Below are 12,613 nucleotides of genomic sequence, written 5' to 3'. Positions count from 1 at the left end.
TCCCGCGGATTGCAGGCTTGCCGGAAAGGGAGTTTTTCAACGTCCTGGAGGAGCCTGGCTAGTGGCAGCTCCCGCGCTTGGCAGCGGCCAGCTGGTCGCAGAGACCTGGCCCCGAGGTGTCCCACTGTGTGGTTAGGGGTGAGAAAGAGCCCGGGCTGGGAGAGCCGGGACATGGGTTCCAGTGGTGGTTCCACCGCTTCCTTGCTTCGCGCTGTCTGTCATAAGCTGGCATCAGCCCGCCTTTCCTTTTAAGAACTGGACGCTTTCCGGCCCCCTTCCATACTGTAGAGGCTTTGACGCTTTTCAGAAAGAAGGCTTCTTATCTAAAACTTGCTAGGGCCAGGCTGACCAAAGGGGTCGGTGTCATACCCCTCCCTTGCGTCTGGAGCAGATCTGACTGTCTGAAGGACGAAGGAGCAGTCTGTGAGTGCACTTGTGCTCAGGTGGACTTTACTCACACTTCTGAGTGGAATATTACAGGTCGCTCACTCCTGAGTCCTGCGCTTTGGAGGAGCTGCCCTTGGAAATGAGTTCTGGGACCTGAGGACAGGACCCAGGTGTCTGTACCAGGCTTGCCACTTGCCTTGATCAAGTCACTCTCCTTTGGATCCCAGCTTTGCAGTGCTTTTGAACTGTAAGATATGGGTTAATAGGATTTGAACTCTAAACCTGGTCTCCAGGCTTCTTAATGTTCCTCCGTCTTTGAGGAGAGAGCAACAAACTGCCCCTGAAAAAAATGTCTGAAAAAAAATGTGGAGTACAACCTTTTCCTGAGAGGAAGGACTGAATGGAAGATTCATTTCTTACCCCTGGGACTCGTTCTGGTTTCTTCAGCCTGTGAGAATCCTTTAGCCAGAGAATTGAGGAAAACATTAAATAAAGATAAAGAATAGGTACACATTTTAAACCTGATAGATAAACTACACCCCATAGGCCACATCTAACCCTGAGTAGCTTTTCCACTTTTAAACTACGGGGGTGGGGGTATTCTGTGAAATGTGAAAATCATATGAAACTTAGACATCAGTGTCCATAGTGTTAGTGAGGCACAGTCATGCTAATTTGTTAAGATACTCTTCTTGGCTGCTCTTGTATTGCACCAACCCAGAATGAATGACACAGTTGCAACAGACTTTATAAGCCCTCTAAGGCCTAAGGGGTTTGCTGACTCCCCTCCTGAGCAAGGAGGCTTGTAAGAGTGAGGGCAGGAGACTTCAGCTGTGGTGCTCATGTCTTGAAATCTTAGTCCAAAGTGCTCTCTCAGTACAAATGCTCTTAGTCTCTTCATTTGCACGTGTTCTTTCCCTTGCTTTTGCTAAGTTAGGAAAAGAAAGGGCTTATTTGTGAATTGTAGTCAGCAATATAACTTTCCTGCCTTCTGTCACAAAAGTGCCCCAATCATCTAACTCTACCCCAAAGAGGTAATCCAGGACTTGTAAGGAGGATGGGTACAGTTCCTTATGAATTTTTTGAGGTTTGTGTGTGTGTGTGTGTGTGTGTGTGTGTGTGTGTGTGTGTGTGTGTGTGTGTGTGTGAATGTCACATGTGTGCAGGTGCCTGGGGAGTCTAGAAGTGGGTATTTGATCCCATGGAGTTGAAGTTATACGCTGCTCTGAATTGTCTAATGTGGGTGCTGGGAACTCAACTCTGGTGCTCTGCAAAACCAGTATGTGCTCTTTTCTGTTTGTTTGTTTGTTTGTTTTGAGCTAAGGTCTTATATAGACTAGGCTAGCCTCGACTGTGCACATATATCTGATTCTTCTGGTTTTTACCTCTGGAATGCTGGGATTACAGGTATGAACCACAACTCCCAGTTTTAACTTTAAGTACAGAAGATATGTGGTGTTTATTACAAGGTGAGGTGAGGGCACCCTCAAGTAATCCCTCAAGTAAAATGTTCAGAGAGAACATTTTATAGAACTCATTCAAGGGGTGAGAGTGGACAATAGCTTAAGGGGCATTGCCTTCTTTTTCCTCTTGTAAAAAGTAAATAAATAAACTGCAGAAGTCAATATTGTCAGATGACTGGAACATTTCACTGGAGGAATGGAGGTTGTACTAGGCAGACACTTGATAATCCCAAACCTCTTTTGCTCTTGAGTGACTCAAGGAAGCAGCTCTGAGGCAGGGTAACAAATCCCTGGAGTCCAGTAGGTCAGTCATGAAACTTGTTTGTTTTCTCGCCCTCATCCCTTTCTTAGATGTTGCTACTAATGTGGGTCACCTTGTGAGAGTCCAGCATCTGAAGCTGGTTGGATGGGTAGCTGCATGGTGTGATATATAATCAAGGCTACTGAGAGGCCTGGGCAGGCATGGGGACCATGAGCTTCGTGTTGGGGGAGCTGGTTTCACTATGTTGCTCAGGCTAGTATTTGAACTCCTTTACTCAAGTAATCCTCCTGATTCAGGCTCTTGCTAGTGGCATAGGTTCCACCTTGCCTAGCTAGCTTTAGGTTTTGTTAGTGCTTAGGGTAAAAATCCTATGCTGGGGGCTGAGAGATGGCTCAGTGGTTAGGAATGCTGGCTGCTCTTGCATAGGACCTGAATTTGGTTTCTAGCACCCAAGTTGGCTAGTCCACAACTGACTGTAACTAGCTCTAGAGAACCAAACACCCTTTTCTGGCTTCTATGGATGCCTGAATGTATACATCACATAGCATATCATTCTCTCTCCTCTGTCTTTACTCTCCTCTCTCTCTCTCTCTCTCTCTCTCTCTCTCTCTCTTTCTCTCTCTAATTCTATGATAGTAGTAAATGTGAAGTCATAATACTTGAGTCTCAATAATATCCTTACATATTTTTTTGTCTTGATCTTATAACCCGTGGATAAAGGTCTAAGGCCTTAGATCAAAGTAGACAAAGGTTTGAAGCTCCTGTGGACTTGCTCAGTCCTGGTGCTAGATACTTAGGTTGTCTGAGCTTTAGTTTCTTCATGTATAGGGGTGGGTGATAGTCCTCACAGAGTTATCAAGAGGAGTAAGTGGAACTGTGGGCCAGTATCTAGTGCTTGTAGCTGATGTTCAATTAATAGTTTTTATTGCCATGCTTTTTTTTTTTTTCAGAGAACAAGTCTTGCAGTGTTAGGTGTTTCCTCTGGGTACTCAGTCTGTGAAAATCAGAGACCAGGCCAGCCTTCTGTTGGGTCTGAAGGTGAGGATTTGGGTATTCCTCCTTGGACACTATTGGCTATTCTTCCTGTTACTAGAGCAGGACTGGACCTTTGCCCACTTGCGGGGGGGGGGGGGGGGTCGCTGGGAATCTAACTCATGACTTGCTTATACTAAACAAGCCCCTATCACTGAGCTACAAATATAGCACCTTGCCTGGTTTTTAAGAATAACTGCTTGTGACTTAAATATTCACCAGAGAAAGCCTGAAAGCTGAGTTGGTTCCTGGTAGAAATCTAAAAATAATTACTTTCTAGACCATGAGTTCTTGCTTCCTCTTCTCTCCTCTGGACTTTCCCCAGAAAAGTGAAAGCAGAAGTAAGTCTCAGGTGTAGAAACAGCCACGGGGTGCCCTTAGTTCAAGGAGAGCAGTGGAGGGGCCTGGGGTGAAGACCTGGCCCCATGGAATTCATCCTCTGTAAGGAAGATCTTCTCAAACAAAAGTGACATAATGCTAGTGATTGAGTCTTCCTAGCCAAAAGTCTAGAAGGTTCTGAAACTTAAAACTTGGGGTTTGGCTTTATTTTTTGTTTGTTTGTTTGTTTGTTTTACTGTGGTTGGTTGGTTTTTGTTTGGTTTTGTGTTTTTTGTTTTTTTGGTTGGCTTGTTGGTTTTTCAAGACAGGGTTTCTCTGTGTAGTCCTTGCTGGCCTAGAACTCACTCTGTAGACTAGACAGGCTCTAACTCAGAGATCTGCCTGCCTCTGCCTCCCTAGTACTGAGATTAAAGGCATGTACCACCATGTCTGGCCATACCTAAAACCTTTTGGTCACCAAAATGAATGCTCAAAACATGCAACAGGAAACAGTCCCAAATCAAAAAACCTTTGCCATCTACAAATGTTCCACACCCAATCATTAAAATATATATATATATATATTATATTATATATATATATATATATCTGGGTGGTGGTGGCACACACCTTTAATCCCAGCACTTTGGAGGCAGGGACAGGCAGATCTGTGAGTTCAATGCCAGCCTGGTCTACAGAGTGAGTTCCAGGACAGCCAGGGCTGTGCAGAGAAACCCTGTCTTGAAAAACAGTATATATACATACATACATACATACATACATACATACATATATATATATATATATATATATATATGGATATGTACCATATGTTTGTGTATCACACACATGTCTGTCCATGGAAACTACTAGAAGAAGGCATTAGATTCCCTGGAACTGGAGGAACCACCATGTAGGTGTTGGGAATTGAACCTCAATCCTCTATAAGAACAGCCAGTGATCCTATCCGCTGACCCACTTCTCCAGCCCCTGCACCGAGTCATTTTGTTGGAGGTATACCCAGCCTAGAATGTGTTTACCCCCCTTAGATTGTGGTCTTGCTGCCTTATGTTGGAGCCCAGGACCTGGGAATGTGTGGTCTATGCATTTAGGGTTTTGATCTGTCTCTACTGGGTTGGGTGTGGCAGTAATTTTTAACTTTCTGGTTCTGTGTAGGGAGGCTAATCAGAACCCAGGATGTGAGTCCAGGGCCTTGCCATCTCACTAGAGCTCCACATCGGTGCCCTGCCAGGTGCAGGGGTGGAGCCTCATTCATTGTGAGCTTAACTCACTCAACATTGAGGCCATCTGGGGACAGGGGAACTGAAGCAAAGATTCCATACCACAGGTATAAAGGGAGGTCAGTGTCACTTCCTTTAGCTGCTGTGCAGGTTCACCATGGTTAAGCTAGGACATGTGACTTCTGCTTCTTCTAGGAGTTCTTGATCAGAATGGCTTCAGGACGGTTTTACCTGTTCTGCATGGTCCTGGGGTCCTTGGGATCCTTGTGCATCCTCTTCACCACCTATTGGATGCAGTATTGGCGTGGCGGCTTTGCCTGGGATGGCAGTGTGCACATGTTCAACTGGCACCCTGTGCTCATGGTCTCTGGCATGGTGGTGCTCTATGGAGCTGGTGAGTAATATGTTCACAGTGTGAGGGGCCTGAGCAGAGCAGCACTTACTGGGGTGAATTGGGTTGTTGCTGGGACCAGCTACCATTTGGGGGAAGAAGTGGAATGTGAAGGGACAACTTCCCAGATACTCAGAGACAGGGTCAGTGAAGCTTTCTGTAAAGGACCAGACCATAGTTTTTTTCAGGCTTTGTAATGGCATGATTATAATACGTATTGCAGTTACTGAGCTCTGCCATTGCATCATGGAAAGCACATAAAACACATGAATGTAACTGTGTCCCAATATAATGTTATTCACAGAATTAGGCAGCAGGCTAGATTTGGCCTGGCATTGCATTTTGACTCCTGCTCTAGAATACAAGGAGTTGAAGCCTCTTTTATTACAGTTGAGTTGAGGATCCATCTTTGTCCCATGCATTCAAATCTGTGTCCTGTAACATGGGAAGTGAACCCTGGTTGTAGGGTGGGAATGATGATAGCATTGGCAAAATCTGCTTACCGTGTATACATCACACATCATCCCCTCTGGTTCTTGACTTTTTTATGATATATATGTTGTATGTATATGCATGTACACATGTGTGCACATATGTAAAGTCTATAGGACAGTCTTGGGTGTCATTCATTATTAAGCACTTTGTACCTTTACATTTTTCTTTTTCTTTTAAAATTGTTTTTCAATTAAGACATGGTCTCACTGTGTAGCCTAGCTGTCCTTGAAGTCTCTCTGTAGACCAGGTTGGCCTTGAACTTGCAGAGATCCACCTCCCAGGTGCTGGGAATAAAGGCATGCACCACTATACCTTAACCTGAATTCTTTCCTATATTAATTATTTCTGGTGTGGTGGTGGTGGTGGTGTTTCTGTGTGTGCGAATATGAGCATAGGAATGCCATGTCATGCATGTGGAAGTCAGAGAACAACTTTAGGAGTCGGTTCTCTCTTTCCTGTGGATTCCAGGGATCAAACTGAAGTTATTAGGCTTGTGTGGCAAGTGCTTTTACCTCTGAGTTGTCTTGTGAACCCCATTTTGTTTTTTTTGAGACAGACCTCTTCACAGGCCTGGGACTAGTTGATTAGGCTAGGCTGGCCTAGGCATCCTGTCTCTGCTGCCCCAGGGCTGGGATTACAAGTGTGTGTTACCCTGCCCAGATTTTTTATATGGGTTTTGGGGATTAAACTCAGGCCTTCATGCTCATGCAGCAAACACTTTACCCACTGAGCTATCCCTCATCCTCATATACACCCCCTTTTCTTCTTTTTTAGATGGGGGTCTTACTATATAGCCCAGCCTGGCTTTGACCTATACAGCAGTCCTTCTGTCTCAGCCTTTTGGGTGCTGGGATTACAGGCATGTACTACCATGTTTGCTTTCCATGCTGTCCATTTATTTATTTATTTATTTATTTATTTTCAAGACAGGGTTTCTCTGTATAACAGTTCTGGCTGTCCTGGAACTCTTTCTGTAGACCAACCAGGCTGGCCTCAAATTCAGAGTTCCTCCTGCCTCTGCCTTTCAAGTGCTGGGATTAAAAGCATGTGCCACTATCGCCAGGTGTCCATTTTGTTCTTAGAGCAAGTTTGTGAGGTGGGCTTTGTAGTCACTTCTTTTATAGAAGAGGAAACAGACTTAGAAGAAGCCAAACATGCAAGGAGCAGATGCTAGGTTTGAACCTCTATGCCTGAGCTCTTTAGATTTTTACTTTTTGTTTTTGGTGATACTGGGAATGAAACTGAACCCAGGACTCCCCACACGATAGACAGGTGCTGAGCTGCACCCTCAGCTTTCATGCCTGGGTTCTTTTGTCCCCCAAACCCTACCCCAACAGGGAGATCCATTTGCCTCTGCCTCCTGAGTACTGGGATTAAAGACCAGTATCACCCGGCTATGCCTAGATTCTTAACCAACCTTGACTGTGTGGATGCAGTGTGGTGAGACCATGCAAAGACAGTGCTAATCAGCCCACAAAGCTGCACTCGGGATTGAGACAGGACAGTTCAGGAAACTGCTCCTCCCATTTTAACTGGCCCTTCTTGTCTTAGTTCCTGGCCAACTGCCTCCCACAAGTAACAGGAAGGTAGCAGATGCTGAGTAGTCTTAGTTAGGGTTTCTATTGCTGTGATAAAACAGCATGACCAAAAGCAAACCTGGGGAAGAAAGGGTTTGTTTCACCTTATACTTTTAGTCCAGTGTGAAGAGAAGTTGGGGCAGGAAGTGAAGCAGAGGCTGTGGAGGAAAGTGACTTACAGGCTTGCTCACCCTGCTTTCTTTCTTTTTTTCTTAATCTTTTTAGTCTTTATTATGTGTGTATGGTTGTTTTGTCTGCATGTATGTCTGTGCACTATGTGTATCCAGTGCCTGTGGAGGCCAGAAGAGGGTGTTGGATCCCCCTGGGACTGGAGTTACAAAGGCTGTGAACTGTCATGTAGGTGCTGGGTCCTCTGGAAGAGCATCCAGTGCGGTTAACAATTGAACCATCTCTCCATCTCTGCTTTCTTATACCATCTAGGACCACCATCCCAGGGATAGTATTACCTCCAGTGAACTTGGCCATCCCATATCAATCATTAACAAAGTAAATGCCCTACAGACTTGCCTATAGGCAATCTGATGAGAGGGGATTTCTCAATTGAGATTCCCTCTTCTCAGATAACTAGCTTGCATCAAGTTGACAAGAAACCAACCAGGACAAGAGTTGATGTCCTGACACTTATGTGGGGTCACATCAGGGGAGTGTAAGGTGATGTGGCCAAGCCCTGGGATTGTTCTCTCCTGCAGCCTCGCTGGTGTACCGCCTGCCCATGTCATGGGTAGGGCCTAAACTGCCCTGGAAAGTTCTCCATGCAGCACTGCACCTGCTGGCCTTCACCTTCACCGTTGTGGGGTTGGTTGCCGTCTTTCAGTTCCACAATGATTCAAAAATCACACACCTCTATTCCCTGCATAGCTGGCTGGGCATCATCACTGTCATCTTCTTCGCCTGTCAGGTAGGTGTCCTCTGCCCTCTCCTGAGTCCCTGTGGGTACCATGGGTTCTGGGTGTGGCTTCACCAGCCTCAGCTCCAACATTCTCTCTGCCCTCATACCTTGTAGACTCAGCTATTTAAGTGACCATGAGAGTTGGAGTTCCTACCCTTACTTTGTTCCTTACACCTGTTAGACTGGCCATCCCTCCTGACTTTGTCATCCCACATGTCATGCTGACTCCAAAGCACCCTCTTTCCTGCTTTCTCCACTCTTCCCTCTTTGAACCAGAGCTGTTCTCAAAGTGATTTCAGTATTCCAGTGCCAGTCCTGTGCTTGAATTGTTTATGACCCAGGCCTGGCAGGCATTGAAAGCTAACAAGAATGACTAGGTTTTCTGAGTACACTGCTGCAAGCCTTTCACACACAAGTTGCTAGTTGCTTTCATACACTTGTGTAATAGGAATGAGCAGATCACAGTGACGTATGGTGTGTGCTTGAGGCTGTGCATGGTGGCAATGTTTGAGTTGAAAAAGAAGGGCCAGGGGACAGTGGCCAGCAGGAGTGATAGATGTGATATGGGGTTAGATTGAGTGGTAGATGGGTACAACTTATAGTCAATAAATAGCTTCAGGGACTTCCTCCCTTGTGTCCACAGTGGTCCCTGGGCTTTGCCATCTTTCTCCTGCCCTGGGCACCTCAGTGGCTGCGAAGCCTCCTGAAACCTGTGCACGTCTGCTTTGGAGCCTGCATCCTTTCCCTGTCCATCACATCTGTTATTTCCGGCATCAATGAGAAGCTTATCTTTGTTTTGTAAGTTCTAAGGGGCCTCTAACACTAAGGCATATGGGAGGGGGTAGGGGCTTCAGGAGATGCATCCTATAATCACAGGACTCAGCCAGCAGAGGCCAGCCTCTGGGCTTGAGTCCATTCTGATCTGGAAGGTGACAGTGTTTAGGTTGAAATTGGTAACCCTGGCAGTACTTACTGAGCATCAAGTGATAAAGTACCCACTGTTTGTCAGAAGTTGCTCAAAGTACCCCAGTTTTAATCCTCTCAAGCACCTACAACATTTGGTGCTGCTGTCACAAGAGTGTAATGACCTAGGCATGGTGGTAATCCTAGCACCACAGGTGGGCAGATCTTGTGAGTTCAAGGCCAGCTTGGTTTACATAGTGAGTTCAAGCCAGGCAGGTCTCCATTGTGAGACCTTGTTTAAAAAAAAAAAAAAAAAGTGTAGTGAGGCACAGAAAAACTTACCTAAGAGCACACAGCCAGAAAATGGCAGAAGTGGGAATGAGTTAGGCGATCTGCCTCCAAGGCCTGTGAGTCTAACCACTGTTGTTCTGGGTTTTGAGGCAGTATGGTAAAGTGAACAGCAAATGAAATCAGCCTTGAGGTTTAGATCTTGGTTGTGCTATGTACTGGTTATGTAAATGTGGGTAGGTTCATTTCACTAGTGTCTTTGTTTTTCTCATGGGAAAAGCATTACAAAGTTCTTCTCTGTCATTGTGGTAGGGACTTAGGAAGTATATTAAATCCATGTCATAGGAATCTAGTCTTCTGTTAGGAAAAAAAAAAAGTTAGAAAATTCTCTCAATGACCTACATTATTTTGTCATTTTCAGGAAAAATGGCACCAAACCCTATTCCAGCCTGCCTAGTGAGGCAGTCTTTGCCAACAGCACTGGGATCTTGGTGGTGGCTTTTGGCCTACTGGTTCTCTATGTTCTTCTGGCTTCACCATGGAAACGTCCAGATCCAGGAGCTCTGACTGACAGACAGGTATGGCTGCTTGTCTCCCACTCTAGGTGGGGTAAGGCCAGATCTAGAGAAGGACCCATGAAGGACTTGCAGCTAGCTGAGAAGAATGGTCCTATAGTTAGGTGGAAAGCCAAGCAGCTTGAAGGTGGAGATTGAGTGGCAGATGGGGACTCTGGCATCAGAGCAGCCAAGCCTGGGAGTGACTTCCCAAGCTTCCCCTCCCCTGCAAGAGTCCTTGGCTTTGTGAGATGACACAATGAAAGGCTTGAGCCTGGTGAAGTTTTGCCAGCTCTGTGTCTAGACTAGGGGACCAGTGCTTAGTGACACATCAGATGCTTAAAGCAGGATTTGCCTATGCTTGCCCACTGAGTCTTCTGCAGATGTGGGAAGATGTGCTATGAACTAGTTGCAGGGACTTTTGGGCTTCCCTGAAAGATCTGGTGGCTGGGCTGGGTTCACCCTGCAGGGGGAGGGTCTATCTGAGCAGCTCAGGCCTGGTGTGCCTCCTGAAGCTCAGGGGCTCTTTCAAGGTTATGTCTTTAATCCCTGTGCATCTTCCTTCTTTCCAGCCCCTGTTGCATGACAGGGAGTGAAGCGGGCAGGGGCTCCCAGGAACAGTCGGTGGTGCAGTCTCTGCTCCCTCAGAAGCGCTTCTGTACTTGGAGCTCCTGGCTCATTTCAGCAACCAACTTCTCTTGGGCCAGAGACAAACTTGCTACTCCAGTTCCTGGCTTGCTCTCTCCAGCTGCTTGCTGTCAATCTGCTTTTCTCCATGGCTTTGACTTGGCATTTTTCAAGGGCCTCCTTGCCTTGGTCATTCATGTCTCTTCTGCTGGTCTGAAGAACGGGCTGCTTTCTCCTCACCACTCCTAGGGATGTGGTAGAAGCCAAAGCAGAGGCTCAAATGTAGAAAGGCAAGGTAGAAAGTCTGCTGTCTGTGGGAGCATTTGTGTCCATTAGGCAGGCTTCCTTTGCTCTGCCCTGGGTGTGGATTTGGGTGGGCAGAGATGCTGGGAGGTCCTAATAGGACAGCAGCAGCAGGAAAAGGCTTTGCAGGAGTCAGGTGCTGGTCACTCTGAGCTGCTCTGTTCACTTTGATATACTGTGTTGTGTGTATTGTGACTATGTGGCTCCCCCTCTTCTAGTTGCTGCTTCAGCTGCTGCCTGGATCCCGCCCTTTCCCTGTGACTTACATGCCTGTCCCCCTCAGGCAACCCTATGAGCCCTGGTAAACTGTTCTCCCATGAACAGAGAACCTGACCCTAGAGTCCCAAGTGATGAGTAACAGAGGTTTCTGTGACCTTCCTTTCTGTCCCCTTGTGGGTATGGGCTTTCCTGCCTCCTCTAGTGATGCTCTTCCCTGACAGGGTCCAGCCCACTATGAGATTGAAACCAGCATTATGACGAAATTTGCTGGGCAGAGTTCAGGGAGCCACTGCTGACTTCAGAGGTGTTCCCTACTGAGTACTGGGTGCTTTTATCCCCCCATCCCACCCCCGCCCCCCACAAGGCCACCCACTCTCCCTCCATGGTATGCCAGAGTGTGAGCTTTGCTCTTCTCCTGAATAGAAACTGGGTAGAAGGGAGGAATCTTGCCCCTCTGCTTTGTATTAGCCTGTGGCACTTCATACCTTCTCAGATAAGCCCTGCAAGGTCCCTGCAGACTGCTGTACTTAGCAGACCAGTAGGAGGAGTTGGGTTCCTGACTCCCTGCAGATAGTGATCAGGCTGAACTTCAACCCTGTTGCCAGAAGTTGGCAGGAGGGCTGCCATGGACTTCCTGACTAAATGAAGCCTGCGCACCATTGATACTGCGGGGCACCTTGGACATGACCAGTTACCCTGTTTTACTCACGAGTGGGTATTCTACTCTTCATGAATCTGATTTTTATTAAATGTGTTTTTAAACACTAAAGGTGTCTTTTGTTCAGATTGGATAGTTTAAACAAAACCACTTATTTCTCATACTTTGGGAGGCTACAAGTCCAAGATGAAGGCAACAACACATGTCTGGTGAGGGCCTCTCCCCACTATCTTCATACTGTGGCTTCACATGGTGCAGAGTATAAGTTGTTTCCAGACCCTTATAAATGATGGTGTATCCCATTCAGAAGGGTCCCACCCTCACCGCTAATCACTTATAAAGGTCCTACCTCTTTTGTTGTTATTTTTTGTTATTTTTGAGACTGTTTCACTATGGAGCCCTGGCTGGCCTGGAACTTGTTATGTAGACCAAGTTGGCCTCAAACTCATAGAAATCTACCTGCCTCTGCCTCCAGAGTGCTCAGACTAAAGGGTATGCTACCAGGCTGGGCTCAAGGCTCTGCCTCTTAGTTCCATCACATTAGGGATAAAGTTTCAAGCATAGGAGTTCTGTTGGAACACAGAAATCGTCTTTGATGACATGACAATGTACTCAAGTGAGAGTTTTGGCAATTTACAAAGGCTTCAGGACACACGACCCTTACAGATGCAGAGGAGGGCCAACCAGAAATCCATGATTGTATTCCTGGAATTGCAAACTATTTAAATTTGAGTGGGTGTCCTTCATAATGAAAGGCTTTAAGACACACACTCCTTTCATTAGGGAAGGGGTGTTCCCTACCTTAAAGTCTGGAAAAAGAGACTCAAAAAGGAGTGAAGGTGGACAAGTAAGTAGAGTGACCTGATGTCACTCTGCTGGTTGATGGCAGAGTTGGGATCCACAAGTCATCGTTTGATGCCAACTTTTTCCTCTCTGTTGGCCACATGTCTGTGCATGACAACTACTTTGTTGCCAGGGACTTCTT

General features: G+C 46.4%; 1 protein-coding gene across 9 annotated transcripts; it reads left to right on the top strand.

Moving 5' to 3' along the window:
- On the top strand, positions 1-11,739 carry LOC100764433 (cytochrome b ascorbate-dependent protein 3). 9 transcript variants are annotated; one of them, XM_027406695.2, is made up of 8 exons: positions 1-138; positions 3,063-3,150; positions 4,639-4,810; positions 4,899-5,097; positions 7,877-8,085; positions 8,720-8,874; positions 9,689-9,845; positions 10,394-11,739. In XM_027406695.2, exons 4-8 carry the CDS (start codon positions 4,914-4,916, stop codon positions 10,415-10,417), a joined length of 729 nt encoding a protein of 242 aa, XP_027262496.1. In that variant the 5' UTR covers positions 1-138; positions 3,063-3,150; positions 4,639-4,810; positions 4,899-4,913; the 3' UTR covers positions 10,418-11,739. The 9 variants fall into 9 exon arrangements, with proteins under 9 accessions (XP_027262496.1, XP_027262495.1, XP_027262501.1 ...); XM_035441975.1 differs by lacking the exon at positions 1-138 and adding an exon at positions 157-423; XM_027406699.2 differs by lacking the exon at positions 1-138 and adding an exon at positions 440-634.
- The last annotated feature ends 874 nt before the right edge of the window (positions 11,740-12,613 follow it).

Source organism: Cricetulus griseus, chromosome 3 (assembly GCF_003668045.3).
Source record: "Cricetulus griseus strain 17A/GY chromosome 3, alternate assembly CriGri-PICRH-1.0, whole genome shotgun sequence".
In the NCBI taxonomy this organism is placed as follows: Eukaryota; Metazoa; Chordata; class Mammalia; order Rodentia; family Cricetidae; genus Cricetulus; species Cricetulus griseus.
Note: the sequence above shows the minus strand (reverse complement) of the source record. Positions and strands in the feature narration are given on the sequence as shown.

Bases quoted from the DNA above. Each gene is read 5' to 3' on its own strand.
- LOC100764433 (XM_027406694.2), top strand. From the start codon at position 4,914: ATGGCTTCAGGACGGTTTTACCTGTTCTGCATGGTCCTGGGGTCCTTG. The intron at 5,098-7,876 runs GTGAGTAATATG...TCTCTCCTGCAG, and splicing joins GGTGGTGCTCTATGGAGCTG to CCTCGCTGGTGTACCGCCTG. The intron at 8,875-9,688 runs GTAAGTTCTAAG...TGTCATTTTCAG, and splicing joins GAGAAGCTTATCTTTGTTTT to GAAAAATGGCACCAAACCCT.